We start from the raw sequence: 22,960 nt of genomic DNA on the forward strand, positions 1-22,960 counted from the left end.
TGCCCCCCTCCCCGCCCCCACACACAGCACAGTCGCTCCTGTGTGAGTAAACCCGCCGCTGCGGTTTACTTTACCCACCTGGCCTGTGATTTATTGCCATCTCAGTGGATTCAGGAGATGGAATGCCAAGCAAAACATATATCCATGTCTTGAAGCTTACAGACTGGGCGGGGTGGGGGGGCAGGTTTTAATCCACTAAGCACAGGAATAGGCAGTAGTGAGCTCTGCTAAATACAAGAAGTGCAAGGGTGTGTGCTGCGGCAGGGACCGTGGGCGGGGAATGTCAGAGGGCTCCTGAGCAAGGGCCGGTTTAACCCGCCATCATACGGTAAACAGTGATTGGCCAGTGGCGGCCCCGGAAAGCAGTGCGTGCCAAGCAGAGTGAATGGCACGTGTGTGCAAGGTCGCCTGTCATGCACGGCGCCTGGGGCGTGGAAGGACCCCCGTCTCCAGATCGGAGCGGAGCCTGGAGCGAAGCCAAGGAGCCACTCGTGAATGACCACACACACGCCCTGGCCCTCCTGCACGCTCACCTTCTGCCCTCCAAGCCCAGCTCTGCCCGGGTCAGGGCCCCGAGACCGGAAGGGCTGTATGCGCCGCCCTAGCGGTCTTGCTGGACACACCAAGGAGCCAGTGAGCTTCCAGGCTTCCTGAGCCCACGGACAAGTCCCTACGGCTGGAGTGGGGAAGCTCAGGGGAGAATCGTCGGGGCCGAGCCTGTCACGGGGTTGTGCGTGGTCCTCCTGGCGGAAAAGCAGCCACTCCCTCCCCTTCCCGTGTGTCAATGAAAACCATCGTGCAAATAAAGAGGCTGGGCCCAGGGGCCCGTTTCTGTCCGGACGGAGCTGGCTGCCCGGCGTGTTTTCTGGGTGACTGGGGAGGGTGGGGTGACACGTGGGGTGACTCAGGATCCCCATTGTCTTTGATCTTAGATTTGGCACAGGCTGCCAGTGACGGGAATCCAACTGGAACTAAGCTGGTCAAAAAGGGTAATTCATTAGCCTCAGTCACCGAGGTGACAGATGACAGTTACAGCTGGGGCTCTTTGGCCCCAAGCAATAGAAACCTAAGAAAAAATGGACTTATCGGAAGGTGTATTAGTATCGGTAGGTGTAGTATTTTCTGTGGCTGCCATAACAAATGACCACCAATTTGATAGCTTAAAACAACAGAATTATGCTCTCACCATTTTGGAGGCCAGAAACCCAAAATCAAGGTGTCCCCCGGGCGCACTCTCTCCGGAGGCTCTTGGGGAGAATTCTCCCCTCACTGCTTGTAGCTTCTGGTGGCTGCCGGCGTGGCTCAGCTTGTGGCTGCATCAGTCCTAACTCTGCCTCTGCCCTCCCAGCACCGTATCCTCTGGGTGTCCCGTCTCCCAGTGTCCCCCTCTCTCACAAGGAGACCCGTGACGGGATTTAAGGCCCGCTCAGATAAGCCAAGATGATCTCATCTCCAGATCCTTAACCACATCTGCCCAAAGGCCTTTCCCCCAAATAAGGTCACATGCACGGGTTCCAGAGATGAGGACGTGGGCGTGTCTTGGGCACCACCAGTCAGCCCGCTGCAGAAGAGTGTTGAGGTTCACCCCCCAGGCAGAGGCAAAGCAGGCTGTCCAGGCGCCAGGAGAGACGGGGATGAGGGGAGCTCCCCGGGCCACCGTGCGGGACCCATGAACCCTCAGTGCGGGACACTGCCGTCCGAATGACCCTCCTCCGATCACCGTCCTTCCCTGGGCCGTTCTGCTCACAGCCCCGATCCCAGGAGACGGGTTGGTTTGCCCAGCTTGCGTCATACCCCGTCCCTCAGTGGGGATGGGGGACAGGGTCCCTGGATGAACACCTACAACAGGTCACGTGGGATGGAAGAAAGGTCGTCACCCAAAGAAAAGGCCACGTGACGTCCCCAAAACAAAGGGGGGAGACGTTAAAGGGCGAAGATGGGAGATTTCCACTGCATCCCAGCTCTCGGCGGCCGGGCACACGCTCTTGCTGCACACACAGTTTTTGTAAGTGTACCCAGCGTGAGGAAATGATGGTGTGATTTCACCAATGCAGCAGGTGGGTCTGCTGCCTTGTAGTGTGTCAGGGAATCAGTCTTCCAGATACAGAGCTGGAAGGGCGCTGAGGTTTCCCTGAGTGGACGGTAAAGGAAAACTCGTCTCCTTTCCAGCAACAGGCTTCCAGTGGCTTGTTTCTTGGAAGAGACGAGACCGGTAGATGCCTCTTAGCTCCAGGGGCTGTGGTGAGGAGCGCATGGCTAATACAGCAGCTACAGCCGGAATTGCCCCTGGATGAATATAACTCCTGTCAAGACCCATCCCATCTGGCACCAGCCAAAGGGGGAAGCTAATGGTGCTTTCACGGGGGCCGTCACTCTGCGGGGTCCAGTGGAGGCTCCAGTCTCCACGGCCTTTCTAGAGACACAGCACCGCTGTTCTTTTTTCTGTTCTGGAACAGTTGCTCTGTTGGATTCTGTTGGCCTTCTATATGATAATGGCCTTGATGGGTCAGGGAGCCACGTGGGGATCTTTTCACACTCTCGCCCAGAAACCGGAGAGAGAGGACAGCTCTGGGATCCCATAGACCCCCAGTGACACGGGAAGAGGTCAGAACACTTATTTTTCACACGCTCGATGGACCTACAGTGTCCTCTCGGACACGAGAAACTGGCATCAGCTCCAGGGGTACACCCAAGGTTCCCCGAGAGACTGGGGTATTTGCCTTTCTTTAGCACCCAGTCGCCGTGGTCCGAGGCCACAGGTCCTCCTGGAGAAGGTGGAAACACTCACATTGCGAGCGTGTGGCCGCAGTACAGCCGTCCTTCCTCAAGGGCAAGCAGTGTGCGTTTCACCCAAAGGGCTTTAGCTCAAGGACCAAGCTCAAGGCCAGGTGTTCAGTGATGCTCTGCACCTGCCTAGGGCAGGGGGGGCCTAGGCCAGGACTCTCTTTTGGTTTGCTTGCTTTAGAGAATGCTTTTGGTTTTTGTTTTGCTTTGTTTGGGTTCTTATGTTTTGTTGGTTATACAAATCACGTAAGACTTGAGTGGTTACTTCCAAGTAAACTTTTTAGGGTCCTCTAGCCTGAGGTCTTGCCTCCCACAGAGCCTGCTCAATGCTACAGTGGCCACTCCCACTTAAGTTCTGAGGGTCAGATGCTAACCCACACCTGGCCCCCCACACCTCTGCCTTCTTCCTCTCCACGGGTATCAAGGAGCCCCTCCACCCAGCGCTCTTGGCCTAGACTTCCCTCAAAGCCAGGGTCAAGTGTCCTGAGGTCACTGGCGGCCACAGGCAGAGGTATTTGCAGGAAGGGGGCACCAAACAGATCCAGGCCAGCGTCCCCGTCTGCAGAAACCTTTGGGTCCTTTCCCCTGTGATGCTAAGGGATCTGGGGCCTTTAATTCCATTTCACGTGGGCCAGCCTTGGGTCCAAGTTTGCACTGGCCAGCCCGTCAGTAGTGCGAGGCCAGCCAGCTCCTGGCGCGAGCAGGGGCAATGCAGAACCCCTGGTACCTGCATGCGTACAGGGTCAGCCTGGTCCGATGTTACATGTCCCCCTTCCTTCTTCAAGCACCGCAAAAACCCGCTCCCGTGAATACTCCCCACATTCCTCACGGTATCAGTGAACAAGTTTCTGCACTTCTGTCTGGCTCCAAGATTCCTTCCTGCTCACCCGGAGTCTTAGGTTCACCCTCTAGGCCCAAACTGATGCCCGCCTTCCAGCTGGGCACCCCGAGGGGTGGGGCAGGCGGGCGGGCTCTTGGGAGCTTCCTCCAGTAGGGAAGGGCAGGGCTGCTTCCGCCCGTGGTTTGGACGGCCTGGGTGCCCCCCCCACCCCACCCCGTGTTCTCATGTGGCCGGTCCTCCTGTCCTCACCCCAAGTCCTCCTGCTGTCAGCGGCTGGCTCCACCGAAGTGCAGCGGTGCTGTGGACCCGGCCGCCTGCACCCTCGACCGCCGGCTGTGGCTCGGGGATCTCAGCCCCACGGCCGAGCCACGTGAGTCTTTCCCCTCAGTCAGGGAAGAGCCCTCTGTTGCGTCCTGCACCCGAGGCATCTTGGGCTGGCTTTGTTGCCCTTCCCTTGATGTTACCCTGTGCAGGCAGAAATGAAGTGTTCCACCCCACGGCCTCAGCTCCTTCAAGTCTGACTGAGGCAGAAGCCCCAGAAAAGCCCCTCGGACGCCCCAGTAGAACCGACCGCCCCTCCCCCATCTGTGCCCGCAGCTGCGCACTCCCTCCCACGGCGGCCGGCCGGTGTCTCCGTGTGGTCCCTGGGTGTCTGGCGGACTCCCCAGCTGGTCCGCAAGGGCTGTGTCTGCTTCCTCTTTATACCCGAGCCAACTCACTCGGCACCCGGCACGCGGTGGGGGCCCAGCGGAAGCGTCCTCCCTGTCCTGCTCCCTCTCCCCCTGCTCTGGGTTCCAGAATAAACTCCACACAGAGTCACTGTCACGGTGAAGGTCCCCAACACCACTGTTTAGGCTACAGAGGGAGGGTCTCGTTTTTAAAGAGAAGAGTCTGTGGTCCGAGGGGCAGTTTATTTAAAACAAAGGTGACAAGGCGTAGGAAGAAGGAAGGAGGGGAAACAATTCCAACATAAAGGCACCTAGGAAGCATCTCAAATTTTAAAAAAAGGGGGAGAGCAAGGAAAGAAGCGATGTCTCGTCCATATACAAACGGCTGACTTCAGCGATTATGTACATCCAAACCCTATAAAACAGCATTTCAAGTCAGCACTTAAGCCAGTGTTATATTAGTTTTTGTTACAAAAAGGTAAAGCTACAAAATTCACATTTTGAAGTTGTACACCTGCAACAGCTTTTTTTTTCCCCCCAAGTTGGTCTCAGTGCAAGCTGGTGGAAGCAATCCCCCGCCCCCCCCCAAACACAAGTAAGAACATGGGTTCCAAAGACGACACACACAATCCCGGTGAAAACACAGACAGGGTGTCCAAGGAAGGCTGGGGCGGGAGGCCGCGGGCGGCAGGAGCGACTTCCCGCTGGAGGAGGAGCTGCGACCTCCGGAGGCCGCATGGTAGGCTGGAGGGGGCGCTGGAAGGGGGTGCCGGAGCCAGAGCTGGAACCGACTCTGGGTCCTGGCTCTGCCGTATTCCAGCTCTGTCACCCTCAGCAACGGACTTGAGCTCCCTGAGCCTCAGTTTCCTTTTCTGTAAAAGAGGACAAGGGTACCCCTATCTCCCACAGCTATTAGGTTTTAAGATATAGGGCAATTCAGATGATCTGTTTCTTCTTGAGTGTAGTACTTCGTATCTTTCAATTGCTTTGTCCATTTCACGTACACTGTTGAATTTATTAGCATAAAGTTGTTCATGATATGAGCCTTTTAATATCTCTAGGATCTACAAGGACCCCTCTCATTCCTGATATTGGTAAGAGCTATTGAGGTTTAAATGCTGGCTGCTAAGTTAAGTGTGACCTGGATCGGAGTGTATAGTCTCAAGAAGTAAAGGCTGTATTTCTTAAGTTGCTTCAAAGCAGAGGCGGTGTGGTCTGCCTATTTACCTGGCCAGACAAACATGCACCAACCAAACCCACAGTTGGGAAAAGGGACAATGGAAAGAGGAAAATAAAAATGTACTTTCAAATTACGGATGAGGAAACCATGACCACATTCTTAGATACTTCAGCATTGTTTAAAGACACAATTAGCGGTAGGTCCTTGTTTCTTAGAAGGAGAGAACAGGGAAGGGGCTGGGAGTTCCCTGGAAGCTTGAGTCACCGGCGCTCAGCAGTGACCCCCAGGGCTCCGTGACAGCCGACGGGTCTGCCTTGAATTGAGTATTCGAGGAAGGACACGGCTGGGGGATGCCCTCTGCCTCCCTGTCGGCAGGAAACACACACTCTGTCAGGACGCTGAACTGACCCGAAAGAACTTGGGTTCTGGCTGAGGACCCTGTCTGGCCAGACCGCAGAGCCACGTGCTCTGCTGGCCGGCGTGGCAGGTGTGCCCACACCTGAGACAAAATCGACCCCAGACTGAGATTCTGGAATATTTATGGGGAGAAACGGAAACCTTCTTCACTTAATCTAGCTTAGCATGGGAGAAAAGGCCTTCCTGTCGGGCCAAGTGCGAAGTCCTTTCTCGAAAGGAAAGAGACCGAGGCGGGACTGTTCCTTAGCACAGCAGAGGGTGTGTGTGTGTCGGGGGCGGGGGGGCGGGGTGTCTGCTCCATGATCTGGGTTTTCAGACTCGCTTGGCTGCCACACCTGACTACTGATTCAGCTGTCTCCCTACTGAAAAATGCCTGTGACGGGTTATTTAGCCTGTGCAAGAAAAGGTGGGCACTTCACTTTAAAAAGACTTTGCCCTGGAAATACTGGTCCCATAGAGTGGCACTACGCATCCCCATCCCACCACTTCCTAGCCGCGCTGCTCGGGCAAGAACATCCCCGTCTCTGAACCCGGTTCTTCATCTGAGAAGTGGAGGCAAAACACTTGACCCGCAGAGACACTGTGGGGTTGGGAGCAGACGGCAGGAGCCTCCCGAGCCCTGTGCCTGGCAAACCGTGGGCGGTGCGCAAGCACTAGCTGCCACTCACCACTCCACGGGGACCTCCCACTGTCCTCTCCTCTCTGTGTCTGCCACGGAGCTGCTTCGCTGGCCACGCCTTGCAGACCCACAACTGCCTTTTGCATTTTTTAAAACTTGCTTTAATTGCAGAGAATAGAATCTGGCCACAGAAGAACATTCCCTGCCTTTCCATTGATTCCCAGGTTTGGGAAGCAGAAGCAATTATGGAGTCAAATTGCAGCATCCTTAGGTGCAGCCCAGTCCCAGCCCCCTGGCCTGCCTCTGAAAGGCAGAAGTATCTGAAAATAAACACGCATTTGCCTTTCCCAGCTGTCTCCTCTTTGCTGCGTGACTAAATGACAGGTGGCCTGAGCCAACGCTGCAGACGGGCTCAGCGCTGTCTTTTGTGAGCCCTCAGCCCTGCTTTCGGCCCTAAACCTGCCTGCGTGAGGCCAGGCTGCTACCCGGCACGTGGCCCAGAGGCCACGGAATGGCTCCCTGGGGAACCTCTCCAGAGCCTCAGCCACCGAAGCGACAAGGCAAGAGCCAGTTCCCGTTCGCAGGCTCCCCTGAACGACTGAACCCAAACTGACACAAGTTTCTTCCCCCGGAGAAGGGGCTGGGTGGGCAGCGAACCAGGGGAGGGGCCTGAGGGCTAGTTCCGGCCCCGACGTCACCTTGCTTTGTGACTTTGGCCCTGTCACTTGCCCTCCCACCCCGGCCCCCATCAGATGACGCCTAGGGTCCCTTCCAGCTCTGGCTTTCCACGTGTCTGGGTTGAGGCCCCTGGAGAACAAATCTAAGTCTGGCATTCACTATCCTTTCCAGACCCCTTAGCAGTAAAAATCTTTTTAAAAAAGAAGAAAAAAAGTCACATATTTGAATGCAGTTCACAAAATCAATGCCCTCTACCCCTGTAAGGAACGTGGCGCTAAATGCCACGTGGGTGACCTTCACACGAACAGCGAGAACCTGGAACACCCTTTCCCTTTTGCGGACGGAACCCAGCCCCGTGTTTGCTGAGGGTTCCCGAGAGGCCTGTCCCCTTGCTGGGCGGGTCGCGTCCCCTCTAAGGCACTGGGCAGTGTCTGTGCTGTGGCTTTGGGCAGCTGGGAGAGTGACGGTGGACAGAAGGCGCTGAAGCCACAGAGGCCAATTTGCAACGAGGGCGCCAGGCTTCTCCTGGGGCTCAAAGCGTCAGCGCGGCCCCCGAGGCATTCCCTGGGCTGTCACCTACAGCTCCCAAAGCCGGGGAGGGGGGGCTGGCCCGCACGAGGCCGAAACCATGGGAAAACTGGCCTGAACCCCATTTTAAATGCATCCCTGCCAGAGGGTGAGGCTGGCTCCCGGGAGGTGAGTGACCCCGAGGGCGCCCGGCGCCCCGGCCCTCGGGTCTCACAGTACCGTAATCTTCCAGAAAAGAGGCAAACTGTTGAACACTGTACCTGTACAGAGACGCCACCACGCTGAGTGGGGAATCTAGCGATAATTTATACAAAGGCATATTTATAGTTTTCTAAAAAGTCTTTCCAGAAAGAACAATTGAAAGCTATTGGGAGAAGAGACACAACAGACACTGTAAAACTTCCCCAGCTGTCACTCGGCTAGGGGTCTCTGTTCCTGGGGTTTAAGACTCTGAGTTTGAAAGCGCCAGTGTAAGTCCTCTGGAGTGGCTCCCCTGACCCAGTTAGACCCACGCCCAAGGCGGCCCGCTGGCTGGCGAGGCGGCCCTTCCCTCTGGCGCACGTTCCTGAGTTCACGAAGGTGCTGTGGGGAGACAGGGCGCAGGAGTGGTGGCTGGCGAGCTCCAGGGGCCACGGCCCCGCGCTCCCCTGAGGACTGGCGGGAGCGGGCCCTCCCGGCCGGACCCTGCTCAGAAGTTCTGCTGCCGCCGCTTCTTGGCCTCGATGGCGTCCAGGATGGGCTGCCGCTTTGACTGGTACTTCTGCCGGATCTCTTCAATCTCCTGCTCCATCATGGGGTCGAGGGCCGAGAGCCTCTTCCGGAGGTCCTCCACCGTCCAGGTCTTAAGCTGGAAGAGAAGTGGGAAGTGTGGTCACAGCAGAGCCCGGATCAGTGGCCCACCCGCCCGCAGGGAAGCCAGCCTTCACAGGTGCCCCGGGGGGAGGGAGAGAGGAGGAGGACACCCGGCCACAGCGAGTTTGGGGTGGCAGAGGTAGGACAGTGACAGTTTCCTCAAACCACGGCACACCACCAAGCTTTTCTGAGACCACCATCTCCATAAGAGGGCGGAGTTCTGATCTCTTCAACGGACCGGGCCTGGACCAGGAACTTAGCGACTCACACCGCCCCTCCCCGCCCCTCTAACGCACTGGCAGGCACTACAGGAGCAGCGACTCGATGCGTGCAAACCAGCGGCTGCCTCCTGGCGCTTGTCTGCCCAGCACAGGGACATCTGGACAGTGACCACACCAAGCAGGCCGGACGCTGCCAGAAGGTCCGATGCTCTCCCCACCCCTGCCTTCCCACACCCCCCGCTGCCATACTCATCACCGCGGTGTTTGCGGGGGACACTCAGACGCCAGGCCCGACTCGGAACGCTTTCTGTGGATCACATGCATAAGTGCTATGGGGATACAGACATGACGGCGGGGGGGGGGGGCTGCAGAAACCCGGACACTTCTGCGTTTCCACCACCCACAGGAGGAGATAGGACACACAAACGAACAGCAGCATGGCCAGCACGTGCACGTGCAGTGGTTTCTACGTGCCAGTCACACAGTGCTTCACGTACACTGACTGATTCCCCGCAACAACCCTCTGCTTTAAGTATGTCATTTCCCCTGTTACAGACGAACAAGCCCACGAAGGCAGTGGGCAGGAAGAGAGTGGACACGCGACTTGCTGGTGTCTCACGGCTAGTCGGGGCAGAGCCGACTCAAACCCAGAGTCCACGCCCTTCACTAGCACCGCAGAAGGAGCGGCTCGCCTCAGGCGTGGGCTTTACAGCCAGCTCAGCGCTGCTGAAAACACGGCTCCGCCCCTGCGAGTGCCCGCCCCCAGGCCTTCCCCACCTGCAGAAGTGGGGCGGCAGCGCCCCCCAGCTGCGTTATCAGAACGGAGTGAGAGCAGGCCTGTGGGGTTGTCGGCGCAGGGCCCCGGGGCACTGTGCTTGCAGATGGCACCGTGTATGGCGACCCCGTCCCTTCGCTGCAGCCCAGGCGCGCACCCCGGTCAACCTGTGTCTGCGGCTGCCGGGCACGTGGCCCGGCTGCCATGTATACGGAGTCTTCCCTGAATCCCGGCGAGGCCAGGCTGGCTGGCAGGGTGGGAATGAATGCGACATTATCCTCAGCAGGCGGCAATCCACTCTGTGAGCTCACAACCCTTTAATAGGCCCCGGTCTCAGGAACTCCAAAGGCCCCCTCAGCCCCGGCAAAGATTTATAGGACCGTCACTCCCCTCACCCCTTCCCGAGGCCCCGGCAGGGAAGGGGTGCGGGAAGGTGGTGGAGGGGCCCCTTTCTGTCCCCGCTCCTTCGGACGGTGGGTGTGAGTGAGTGTGTAGGGCCGCGGTGGCCTCCCCAGAAACGGTTCGGTGACCTGCCGCCGTAGGCATTTGCCTCGGCCCACTCCAGGGAGGAGGCCGTCTGAGCAGCGAGAAAGGCCTCACAGTCTAAGACCAAAGGCTCTTTGTAACCGAGGACGGAAAGACTCGGGAGCGTGGGGGCACACTGGGAAGTCGGGCTGGAAAATGCCCCTTCCTTTCCAGCTGCAGTTTTATACCCTCTAGGGGGCCGGTGTTCTTGGCCCAGCACACCCCAGAAAGTGATGCTCGCCTGGTCTTGAGCCTTTCCACCCCCTTCTGCAGGGGCCGCCCCAAACCCGACACTGTCCATGATGTGAAGGGCTTCACCTTGGGACCGCAGATCCTGGGCCTCTATGGTGGCTGTGTCACCTTGGACCGCCTCCTCGGTCCTCAGTTTCCCCTCTGGAGAACAGACGATACCAGTTCTTCCACCCCGGGGGCTGCCGCGAGGACTGGATGAGTCACGGGTGTGACGTTCTCAGCTCAGCACGTCATGCAGAACCTGCGTGGCTGATGCTGAAGATTCCGTAAATGGCAGCAGTTGCACTGCGGTTATTAAGAGCTGTTACCGCTGCTATCATTGGTAGTATTGTGAGTATTATATTATTAAAAAGCCTCTCTCCATCTCCCATAAACAAGCTGGGCCTGTAACCTCTGATCTCAGCCAGAGGTCTCAAACAAAGGGAAAAGAAGATACTCTACATTATTCTGGGCTGCAACATTCTACGCTAAGGGCTGGCACTTTCCTGCATGGCCCACTAACAGTTCAACAAAGTATTTTTCATCCGTCTGTCTGTCTATCAAATATTCCCTGAACACCTCGTACGGGCCAGGCACTGTCCACGGCACACAGGGCGCCCGGAGGGGCACTCCTGCGGCGACAGGCCCGACCCACTTCCGGGGAGGCCGCCGCGGCCCTGCACACTCGCTCGCCCGCGCCCTCTGAAGGCAGGCGGAGCGGTATTTCCAGTGACAACAACACACACAAAAACCAGTGCCCTTGCGAAGCGAACGTTTTAGTGAGGCAAGACAGGCAGACAGACAGACAGACAACACAGTCAATTCCTGCACATCAGAAGGTGACACGTGCTTTGAGAAAATAAGAAACAACACAGTGAAGGGAGGAGCCGGGAATTCAGGGGACGCCTCTTTTATCCATCATCAGCACGAAGGGTCGACGGCAGAACGAAGCAGTGTGAGTTGGCAGAACTACGCTGGCGTTCTGGCTTATTCTGCGGCTCAACGGCAGGCCCCCTGCTCCGCACGCCCGTCTCCCCCTTTACGAGAGGGCCGCCCAGATGACCCCAAAGGTCCTGTTAGACTCGGCATCTCCTGAAGTGTGACCATGGGTCGCCTGCACCAGAGTCACTTGGTGAGAATAATACAGGCTCCCGAGCCCAGAGCCACTGACCAGACTCGGGGGGGCAGGGTGGGGAGGTGAGGCACAGGGGGGCTTAGCACTCTGCGTGCTCAGGAAGCTATTCAGGGCTGTCTTACAAGCCCTCGGGTTTGGCAAGCGTGATTCCACAGCGTCCTTCCCGTTTTCCTGGTGGCGAAATGCTCACAGAGCAGCCGGCCTGCCTCTGGTGGAAAGCTTCCTCTGAGTTTCCCATTTCTGTGCAGCGTTTTGTGCCCTTGACCGGACACAGGACCACAGCAAGCTCCTCTGCTCCGTCTCAGCCGCCCTCAGGACAGACCTGCCCGAAGGCCTTTGCGGCTTAAGTTACACCTGACCTATTAGAAACAGCCGGCCGGTCCCTGCTAATGACTCGGCCACACCATCCAGATATGGATTTTTCTGAAAACAGGCTCAGAGAAAGGTTCTTTGGCGCCAAGTGTAGCGTTTCACCCTCCTGGCTGTGGGAGGCACAAATGAATGCCCGGGGGCCCGTGCTGCAGTCACGTGACCGGGGTCCCACCGCTCTGCCACAGCCAGCGCCCGGAGGAGCAAACTCCCAGCATGGCCACGCAGGCAGCTGGGACTGTTGTCACAAGTTAGAGGGAAGGCCACCATTTAGCACGTCATCCCCTGGGATTTAAACGTCCCCCCTGCGCTGCGACTCCCATATTTATGTCTCCGGACCAGAATTCTCCTCTGAACTTGGCTCACACGTCCAGATCAGGTCCCACTGGATGGCTCAGTCCCCGCTGGCCGGTCCCCTGCTCCAATGTAAGTCCGCCACGTGACACTCACTTCCACAGCACAGCTCCGGAGCCCCTTCCCTTACTCCCTGCAGTCTCCCACCTCAGGGCGCTCCAGTCACCCCCGGGTCGTCCCCTTCCCTCACCACCCGCCTGCCCCAGTCCACCTTCATTTCAGTCCGTCTCTGAAACACGAGTGTAACCTACGCCCGACCCCTCCAGTCCCTCTCCCCTCCAACTCCTCCATCCAGGCCACCGCTCTCTCTGAGCAACACACAGTGAGAAATACAGAAACGGACTAATCACCCCACCCTTGTTTGCTGCTATGCTTCCAGCGAAACCCAATGGCTCCTGGGGGCTACGAAGGCCCACACCTCGGCCCCCCGCCCCTCCAGCTGTGGCACCTCCCGCTCTCCCCCTTCGCTCAGACCCTCTGGCCACAGTTTGCCAGGGTTTCGATCCTCCGGCAGGCCTCGCTTTTTCCGGCCTCAGGGGAAATGCCCCTTCTCCTGACGGCTCATCCCGAGTTCTTACTCCCCCTTCAGACGTCCCACGCTCGGGCATCCGATCTGGAGAGGCCGCCTCCTCCGCATCGCGCTCTCTCTCTCTCTCTCTCTCTCTCTCTCTCTCTCGGCCCCTAGTTAACGTCCTCCACACCAGTCACGGCACCTGGTCATTGTCCTCACTGATTTTCTTTTGCTCGTCTCTCCTCCCAGGACGAAAGCCGCACAGGGACAGTGTCTTTGTCTTGTTCACTGTGCTGAGCGTAGCCCTGGTGACGAGCGGAAGAGGGCCCCTGGTTCCCAGTCCGCAGGGGAAGGCGGCCACACACACCCCAGTGGCAGGGTCCCGGAGCCCCACCATGTGCGGCTGGGCTCCAGGGGAGGGGCTGAGAGGGCTCGCTGTGGGACGAGAAGGCAGTTCTGCCCCCAAGGAGCTCATCTTCCCCTCAACATCCTTTTGGAGTTGAAAGCAACCTTTGCTCCTTCATTAAAATGTCTGTCTGATACCCAGTGCTAACAAGCAGGTCTCCACTCTTGGGTTAGTCAGCACTAAAGGGCATGTCCGATTTAATTTTATTTTTCCTGACCAAAAAGAACTTCTACAAGGAACACACTTGGAAGGAATGAGAGTATCAAAGGGATAAGATGCGACCCTCTGGAGAGGACAAAACGAACGCCAAGCCCCAGCAGCAGGCTCGCTGCCAGGGGGTGGGCGGTGCTGGAGCCAGCACACCGAGGGCAGGGGTTTCCGGCGCTCTTCCCGGGAGAGCCAGAGGAGGATGGAGAAGGGAGAATAAGGCTCATCCTCGGTTATTCAGAATTCCCCGGGCCCCTGGGAAGCGGAGAGGGCTGGGCTCTGAGTGTGGCGGAAGGCACTGATGCTGTGAGGTCGCACTCGCTCACTGCTGTCTGGCGAGCGCCCAGAGCCCACTCCCCACTGCCTCCGACCCTGGCTGATGACGTCTGCCAGGTGTCTGAGCCGGTGCAGGCAGCGGCGCACGTGCAGACGAGACTTCTCTGACACAGTGCGGTCTCTGGAAATGTGTTCCATCTGCAGGAGGCATTTTCTCAGTCCGAGAGTCAGCCTCCCTCAGTGTCAGCGGGACACCACGCTGTCTCACTGCCGATGCCACACGCCAACGTGGCAGAAGTATGTTGTTACGTGAGCACATGCCGTGCGTTCAGCGTGGAGCTAGGCATTTTGTCTGCACTGTTTCATGCAACCTGTCTGTACGGAAGGTGCCGTTACTGTCCTCCTTTTACAGATGAGGTCGGTGAGGGTCAGAGCAGGCAAGTAGTTCCCCCAAAGGGCAACAGCAAAGAACAGGAAGAGACTATAACCGCCACCAGGAGGTTTCTGGAAACGGGCCGCTCAGTGACGAACATGGGCAGGCTGGAAGGGTAATGAATTTAGCGGACACGAATGACATCTGATGGCTCTCATGTTCAAAAACGCCACCGCCCAGCAGTGAGGCTGACCTCAGGCGAACTGCATGGCCCCTCTGGGCCTGGGTCCCCTCGTCTGTGAAACAGGGATGAGCGGGGCTGCCCAACTTGCTGCGCTTCCTCCTGGGAAAATACCAGCGCCCAGTGCGTGCTGCACGGAGCTCAGGTGCAGCGACTCCATTCAGAGTTAATGACTGTGATTCAATCCAACCAACCGACTTGGCGGCAGCTCCACGAGGCCAGGAACACTGTCGGGCAACGTGGAAACAGGAGGCAGCATCTGCTGGAGAGGCAGGCAGGGTTAGCGGCAAGGGCACTGCCTTTGAGTCGGATGGACCTGGGTTCCTTGGGAGCTCTGCCCTTGGTGGCTGGGTGCCCTTGGGAAAGACACATAATCTGTGCATTAATTTCCTGTTTTTCGGTGCAGGACAGCAGCATTTATCCCACCGGGGAGGCTGTGAGGCCTCGAGGTATCGGTAAAGTATGCAACACAGTGTCTGGTGAACACCAGAATGATGCTGGTAAGTGGGAGCTGCCTCCTTAACTCCTTTTCTGGAAAATGGAGGAAACTCGTGAGTAACAGAAGCGGTAGCTGCTGTTGCTGTGCGAACTGAGCTTGATGAGCCCCAAATACCGTGCGGGACACACGACATACACATGGAGGGGTTTCCAGTGAACTGTGTCAGATGAGTCTGGCTTGCTTCCTCTGGGCCAGGCTCTGGCCAGGTCCTCAGGTTCCGGCATTGCTACGAACACAGACGGCTGATGGGAACCGATTTCTTCTCACGTAGCTTTGCAGCTGTGAAATTCTGAATTGCACCGTGTCAATGTTGATACACCGTTGGTTGCTCAACCGGCCCAGGGAACAGCTGAGAAGGCCCAGCTGTATTTCATCACAAGCGATAATTCAGAGAAATTACACTGACAATTAGCCTGTCATGAATCAGAGGAACTAAGCTGAACTAAACTCGAAGGAATGCGTACCAGCGCTTCACCTGCCGCGGCCACAGGCTCCTGGGAACAAACAGGGCTGGTCCCCACGCCAGGTGCTCCCTCTCACCTCAGAAGTCTGCGTATGGTGCGAGCAGTGTCACGAGGCGCCCTATAAAAGCCACCGCAGAGAGGCTTGCTGGAGCTTTAAGGACAGGCTTCAGTTCTGTGCGGGCTGTACTCGGGCCCCCACAATTCTGCATCCAACGTCACAAACAGGGTTCCTCAAACACCATCCCTTCCGGACGGGTGAGTCAGGAGGATGCCCTGTCACAGGTGATATTTTACTGAGGCCAAGAACTAGGAAAGAACACACCTTTGGAATTGAGCAAGACGATAAGGAAGCCTGATAGAAGCTGCGAAGTTGAATGAAGCCATCAACATGCCATCTCATACTTGCAACACCAGCCCCAAAGGTTAGCAAACGCGCAGCAGAGAAAACGTACGAAGGTCCGTCTACAGGCATTTGGGGCATTGATTCGGTTTCACCAAAGACACTCACCCCTCCTGTCTCTGTCTAGGAGTGGACTGTAGGACTGTAGGGGAGAGGCGACGGAGCAGGATAAGATTCCCAGGTGATGCAGTAATCTCATGGCAGGTGAGTGAGAACATAATCGAGCAGAGAAACAAGGAAGCTGACAAATCACAACCTGTGTAGGTTAAGGAAGCGCCAGACCCTTCCGTTTCAAAAGATGTTGCTCCTTAAATGAACCTCGTGAGAATTTTAATGAGTGATTTCCTCTGATTCAAACTATGGTCATGCAAATTTTGTTCCTATCAGGCCCTTATAAAATCTTCCTAATGTTTCTCCAATAAGGAAGAAAAGTTGTAAAACTATATCCACTAAAGATGACTTCTACTTCATTTTGAGTCTATGGTGACTTCAAACCATGACATGGAATAGTTTATCAAAATTCCGAACAAAGAGAACATGCCCGCGTGTATATACAGTATGTGCCGAGAAGCCAGGAATGAAACGCAGCCTTCCGGCCTGGGTGACACAGAGACACGTGTGTCCAAGCAGGCCTGGGAATAGGACAGGGGCTCTGGCGGGGGTCAGCTGACCGGCCTCCCCCAGCCTGAAGGCCGAATCCAGAGAGCCTCCTGCCCAGCAGGGGCTCAGTATACAGAGCGTGTGTGGGTGTGTGCAAAGAACATGATTTGATAAATGGCATAAACAAAAAGATAACAAGCAAAAAAGGTTTCTTCTTTAAACAAAGAGGTTTTACTATAATCGAAAGTATGTTACTTGCATATTGCTACTTATTTGTGATTTATTGAAAATCATTCTCAAACGTACATGGACAAAATTAATTTCTGAACTAGTACTTCTGCACGCTTAGAATTCACTCCACCTCTGCTCTGGCGTGAACTTTCACAACTCGGAATATCACGGTGCACCTGCTTTTTGTTACTGTTGTTTCTGTTCTGTGAGTTTTGTTACAGCCTTTGGCTGAGCCCAGGTTTTTTCTGCCCTCATGACCGACTGCGCAGCCAGTACCATAAGGAGCTCACACCCAAACCGGAGGGACTAATGGTTCCCACAAGGCACTGCACTGCCACTATCTAGCATTAAGTATTTAATTACAAAGACGTAGGGAGTAACTTTTCTGTGTCACACACCTGTGCTCGCCCGGCCTGGGACAGGGCAGGAGGAGGGATGGCAGGGGAGTAGTTAAGGGAGGGTGTGTGCAGGAGAAAAGTCTACGGCAGGATCCCTTCACACTGGAAGTGCAGATAAATGAGGCAGATAAGTCATGGGAATGAGCTGCAGCCTGGCATTACTGATTGCGCGCAGCCTGAAACTATGTGCTGGGCCAGCGGTGTCCGCCCTTTCTCATCGCATGGCACACGCAACCTACTTACTAAAGTCCTGTGGCTCTGCAAAACAAAAAAAAAATGTATTTTTTGGCAATCTGACAAAAAAACAGGTACAGTTTTGATGCATTCGCACGGAACGGCCACTGCTGTGTTGGCCGTTGTCCTTTTTCTCCCTGACAACCGAAGGGAGAAGAGGCCAGCGCCCGTGACCACACAGTCAGGTGTCACGTGCTTTAGAAATCCTCGCGGCGTGCCAGCAGGAGGCACTGCGCTCAGCACTCTGCACGCATTACCTCACGGGGTCCTCAGGGCGGTGTATACAATGAGTAGTGTCACCCCACCTCACAGAAGTGGGGACCAGGGCGTAGAAACACAGACATTTGCTCCCGGTCCGACAGCCGGTCCGTGTGGGCAGCTGAGTTAGATGTGGGCCCTTAGCACGTCCGACCACACAGCCCGGGCCGACGCCGTGTCAGGGCAGCGTGTGCTGTGGGAGCTGAGAGGAGGAAGCACCTCTGTGGTCAGTCTCAGAGAGAAAGATCTTACCTTTTTCGTACATTTAAAAAAAAATCAGCCCTGGCTGGTGTAGCTCAGTGGATTGAGCTCGGGCTGGGAACCAAAGTGTCCCAGGTTCGATTCCCAGCCAGGGTACATGCCTGGGTTGCCAGCCATAACCCCCAGCAACCGCACATTGATGTTTCTCTCTCTTCCTCCCTCCCTTCCCTCTCTAAAAATAAATAAATTAATCTTTTTTTAAAAAAAAGCTTTAAAAAAAAAATCTTCACCCAAGGATAGGTTATTGATTTTAGACAGACAGGAAGGGGAGAGGGGGGAGGACAGAGAGAAAACAAAACTTCCATTGGTCGCCGCCCGTACATGCCCTGACAGGGGATCGAACCTGCAACCCAGGCATGTGCCCGGGCAGGGGGATCAAAGCTGCGATCTCTTGGAGGGCAGGACGATGCTGTGTTTAGTGGGGCCACCCGGCCAGGGCACGTCTGTGCACTTACAGTGCAGAGAATGGACGCTCACTCTAACTCGGGCAGCGTCTGAATTATGGAATTTTTAAAAAGTGAAACAACTTTATTTCAAATAATGATTACCCTTGAGATACAGGGAACCAATAAAATTAGGTTAAATACAGGGTGGGACAAAAGCAGATTTACAGTTGTGAGTATGCAAAACACAGAATATATTCTTGTATTATTATTGCTAACTAGCAAGTGTATTAACTTCCATATGAACAACTATAAGTCTACTTTTAGCCCATCCTGTAAGCAAAAGGACTTATGAGTTCATTTGTCAACCTTAATGTAGCCACTCAAAATGCCTTCAGGGGCTACACTGTCCATGCATCCAAGCTTCTGCTGAACGGAGTTCTTTCTCTGTGTCTTTGGCTTAGGGGATGCCCACCGAACCTTCCAGCCCAACTCCAGTTCCAGCTCCTCCTTCTCCCCGTCTGTCTTTCTCTTTCACAAAGTGGGAGCTATTTAAGAGTGGGGACTACATCTGATATATTTTCAGAGTCAGGCCCACAGAAAAGAGTTCTCAATAAATATTTAATCAAGAAATATATCCTTAAGCTTTGCATCCTTACTTGAAAATAACCTTTTACTGGGTTCCCTCAATTATTAGTAAGACGCCGGGCTTTCAAGAAGCTCTGAAAATCTCTAATCAATAAATACGCCTAATGAGTTCATTAACTAAGGCTACGTCAAGGAGCCCAAACTGACCCGTGCGTGCCAAAATCAGAATGAATGATCCTCCAGGGTCGTGGTTGCAGGCAAGTCACAAGGAAAAAGGGACATAAAATTCTCTCTAGTCGTGGTTGCTCATGATTGCTTTTCAAGAAAAATTCTATTTCAAGGATCGCTCTAAATTGGTGTATAAATTTCACACCTCAGGAAGCCAAACTGTGAGAGGAAAACTCTCGGAGAGTCAGCAAACACACGGCTTGGGGTAAGTAAACGCCCTGGAATACCTGGGTGTCTGGAGAGGGCAGGGCACAGGAACAGAGCAGAATACAATGTTCCCGATACGTGAGAGCACCGAAGGGTGACGTCGAAAGTATCGCCGCTCCTGCGGCGACATTAATCTTTCAGAAGATAGCTGTACCTAAACACCAGCTGTACCGAGCTGCTGCTTCAATGTGGCTTAATAATTCAGGAAAAGAGCTAGCTGACTGCGTAAGAATCCCTGCAAGTTGTGCCTCCGTACACTTTGTCGGGCTGGAAATTTCCAGGATAACAGAAGGCCAGGCTTTTCCCCTCTCGTCTTGCCAAACAGAAGAAGCCCAAAGGCTCCCGAGCAAATCTGAAGGCTAAAATGCAAACCGGTCCCACTTTACTTAATAGAAGGGTCTTAAAAGTTATCTTCTGACTACACAGGATCCGATTTAAATACACTAAAAGAACAAAATGTGTACAGAAAACTAGTTAAGAGTGCAAATAAAATTCTCTGAGTAAGCTATTTTGCAGGCCTACATTTTTACAGTTTGGGCTTTTTTTAAACTGGGAAAACTTGTTAAGTGAACAGCGTTCAATCTCTGGAACGCATATAAAAACCTCTGTGAGTCAGTCCTACTGCTGGGAATACCTATATAATGACTTTGCAAAACCTTATTTAGGTTGTAAATCCCTGAGGGTCCCCCAAATCCCCTCAATAGCATTTGAGAAAAAAAATTCTGAAACAAAAGAAGGCAAGTTCTATCCGCCGCAAGGCATGTCAGAATTTCTCTGCAATGGCCATCAAGTCTTATCGAAAACATAAATCAGGTATAGACAAGGGGTGTGTGTGAGAGAGAAAGAAAGACTGATGTTCAATTCTGCCAAAAACACATAACTGCCTAAGAAAGAATTTTATAATCTTTAAAATTTTTCTGATTTAAGATAGTCTAATAATAGTATTCCTATTCTGCAGAAGTATTAACGTGTTTATGTCCCATATACTTTGGGACAATCCTTTATTCTTCTCAACAAATGTTTAATTGGTATGAAAAACAAATGTGACTTAATCTATGACGTGGTAACATTTTCAAATGTGTGTAAGTTCACAGCAGAAAAAATTCTTTGCAGAGACCACACTCCGAGTTTGTTCATTCTGAAAGGATGACCACCATATTGCTTGCAATATGCTCATCATTTAAGCTCAGGGTTAAAAACACTTAGCTTCTCTGGTATAAAACTTTTTAAAATTTGCATCCTAAATATTTTCCATAAGGAGCTAGCGTCATGAAGAAAGAAACTGTCTCCAGTCTGGAGTTTGGTAAACAGCTTGGAATCTACAATGACAAGCAGAGAGGGTAACTGATAATATCACGACGTGTATGACAATATACAATGGGAAGGTATCTTTTGTCACTAATATGATGTTTGTACTTGTCAATAAACATATTCCTTGTAAGTTCCCATTTTCTTAAACCCTTTTCCCCTCTTGAAGTGACTGATTAATAGCACAAGCATACTGTTACTGGTGCTTTTGAGTTGATAGGATTTCTTCAAAAAACAAAACAAAACAGAGTATCAGTTATCAATTCACTGTCTCTTCGTTCCAAAGGCACCCTCCTGTACACACTCTACAATAAACCACAGAACCCCTTTAGGCACGCCCCTAAAGTGTACGTGATGTTAAGCTAACACCTTCTCAGCAGAGAGGCCGAGGAACAGGGCAGGGAGGGGAGGCCCTCCTGAGTGTGTCCGCATGGGGGCGCCAGTGTGGGTGTGAGGACAGTGGGTGGAACGTCCCAGCAGGGCTCAGAATGTGGTCTCTCTGCAACCCTGGTCTGGCCACAACCTTCTGGGAGGTCCCGTCAACACGGGCCCCAGAGCCCCCACATAGCTTGCAAGCTCTGGAGGCTTCCTGAGCCCTTTGGTGCCTGGACCCCCAGTGCACGCCCACACTGCTGGCTGCTGATCGCCTGTTCCCCCCTGCACTCCAAGGGGCAGCCTGTGGCTCGCCCCGAGCCCCCGGGCCATCTCTGGTGTGGCCAGACTCCTCTGTGATGCCAGGGGCTCCCCTCTCCACTGAGTTGGAACCCCTCCCTGGCAGTTCGTCCTTTGCTGGGTTTGCTCCCCAGCCTTAGGGAACCACGGTTCCCCTCCATCTTAGTTCCTCTCTGTCACAGGAAATGACTCCTCGTATTAAACTTCTGTCTGACCCACTGTGTGGTTTCTGCCTCCCGACGGAACCCATGCTACTACAGGGAGGAGGGACACAGCGAGGACACAGGAGCACACCTGTCCACGACCTGGACACCTTCCAAAACTCCAAACCCCAGATAACACTTATATACAAGAAATGCCCAAATAATTTCAAATCCAGAATACACTGGTATCTGTACGTGCAGCCCAAGTGCAAAATTAAAATGCTTTCCTTGGATCCCACTGAAAACTACACTAACGGTGAACAGATAAATAAATTGTGGTATACCCACAAAATTGAAACTACTCAGCAAACAAAAGGGACAACTCCAGATAATGGAACAATACGGAGGAATCTCAGAACAGGAAAGAAGCCAGACACGAAGGACTGCCAGCTGTGTGACTCCATTCCCACGGCATCGAGGGAAAGACAAAATCACAGGGATGAAAACAAGGCATGAGGGAACTCTTGGGGGTGAGGGAAACATTCGATATCTTGTTTATGGTGGTTATTTACACAACTGTATACACTTGTCAAAACTCATCAAACTGGCCCTGGCTGGTGTGGCTCAGTGGATTGAGCTCCAGCCTGTGAACCAAAGGGTCACTGGTTCGATTCCCAGTCAGGGCACATGCCTGGGTTTCGGGCCAGGTCCCCAGTAGTGGGTGCATGAGAAGCAACCACACATTGATATTTCTCTCCCCTTCTTTCTCCCTCCCTTCTCTTCTGTTTAAAAATAAATTTTAAAAAGTTAAAAAAAGACCTCATCAAACTGTACACTTAATTTTATGATATGTAAACCAAACCTCAGCAAACCTGACTTTACAAAACCAAAAAGTGTTCATCAAAAGTTATAGAAGGTAAAGTAAGACTTAAAGGGAACAGCTTTATGCGCATATATTAGAAAACAGATGACTGGAAATTAATTAAGTTTAATGGTTTAATTGGAGGGAAAAAAAACAGAATACACCCACAAAAAGCAGATAAAGGTAGAACTTAAATTCATGAATGTAAAAGCAAGGACCAACAAAACAAAAAGTGGGTTCTTTCAAACAACTGCGGGGGAGGGGCGGTGAGAAGAAAACTCATACATTTGATCAAGAAAAAAATATTAGGGATGAAAAGCAAGCTGCAAATCTTAAAATCCAAAATTTTATGCCCCCCAAAATAAAAAGTAACAAATCAAGATTTCTAGGGGGAAGACGCCCCCATAGATTTATCTGTAATAAACCCATAAAGACCGCGGACTGTGGATTCTGGGCACAAGGACAAAGCAGGATCCGCTGGATGATCACAAAACGTGCGCTGAAGTGACAGAGCCACGGAGGACGAAGTAATCTTGGAAAACAGAGACCAGCAGGTGTTACCAAGCAGAGGGCTTCTCCTGTGAGCAGGAAAGGAAGGACTAGTTACCTCCCATCACCAGCTCTGGCAGCCGAACAGATTACTTAGCACCCAAAGCTTCCTCCTGTGAAAGGGGGGGAAGTCCCCAGGAGCCTGAAACACTGGTTCTGTGCCCACCTCGTTTTCGTACAGCGCTAACTTTGTCACTCCCGGGAGGGCGGGGGGACACAACGAGAGGTGGGGCGGACGTGTGAGCAGCGCCGCCGTGGTGAGAGGGCGGGATTTCCGGACTCGCTGTAAAATAATCACAGTAACGAGAACAATTAGCTGGCGTTTAAAAACGCATTAACTATTACCAGCTGGTCACTGTGTTAAGCACTTTCAGGTATTATCTCATCTGATCGTCATTGAATCTTACAGCTCTAATTACTATTAGTCTGATTCTATAGATGGAACATTTGAAGTTTGCAGAATTAATCTGTCCGAGGCGACATG

The 22,960-nt window shown here is 53.6% G+C and overlaps 1 protein-coding gene across 1 annotated transcript in view; it reads right to left on the reverse strand.

The window, feature by feature from the left end:
* Positions 1-4,517: 4,517 nt before the first annotated feature.
* STK4 (serine/threonine kinase 4) overlaps positions 4,518-22,960 on the reverse strand; it is an 85,558-nt gene continuing 67,115 nt past the window's right edge. Inside the window, exon 11 of the mRNA XM_045832922.1 lies at positions 4,518-8,562. Within this exon, the coding sequence (XP_045688878.1) occupies positions 8,404-8,562 (159 nt within the window). The 3' untranslated portion in view covers positions 4,518-8,403. The remainder of the gene's footprint in view (positions 8,563-22,960) is intronic.

This window comes from Phyllostomus hastatus, unplaced genomic scaffold, assembly GCF_019186645.2.
Source record: "Phyllostomus hastatus isolate PE091 unplaced genomic scaffold, TTU_PhHast_1.1 phas_contig_17, whole genome shotgun sequence".
In the NCBI taxonomy this organism is placed as follows: Eukaryota; Metazoa; Chordata; class Mammalia; order Chiroptera; family Phyllostomidae; genus Phyllostomus; species Phyllostomus hastatus.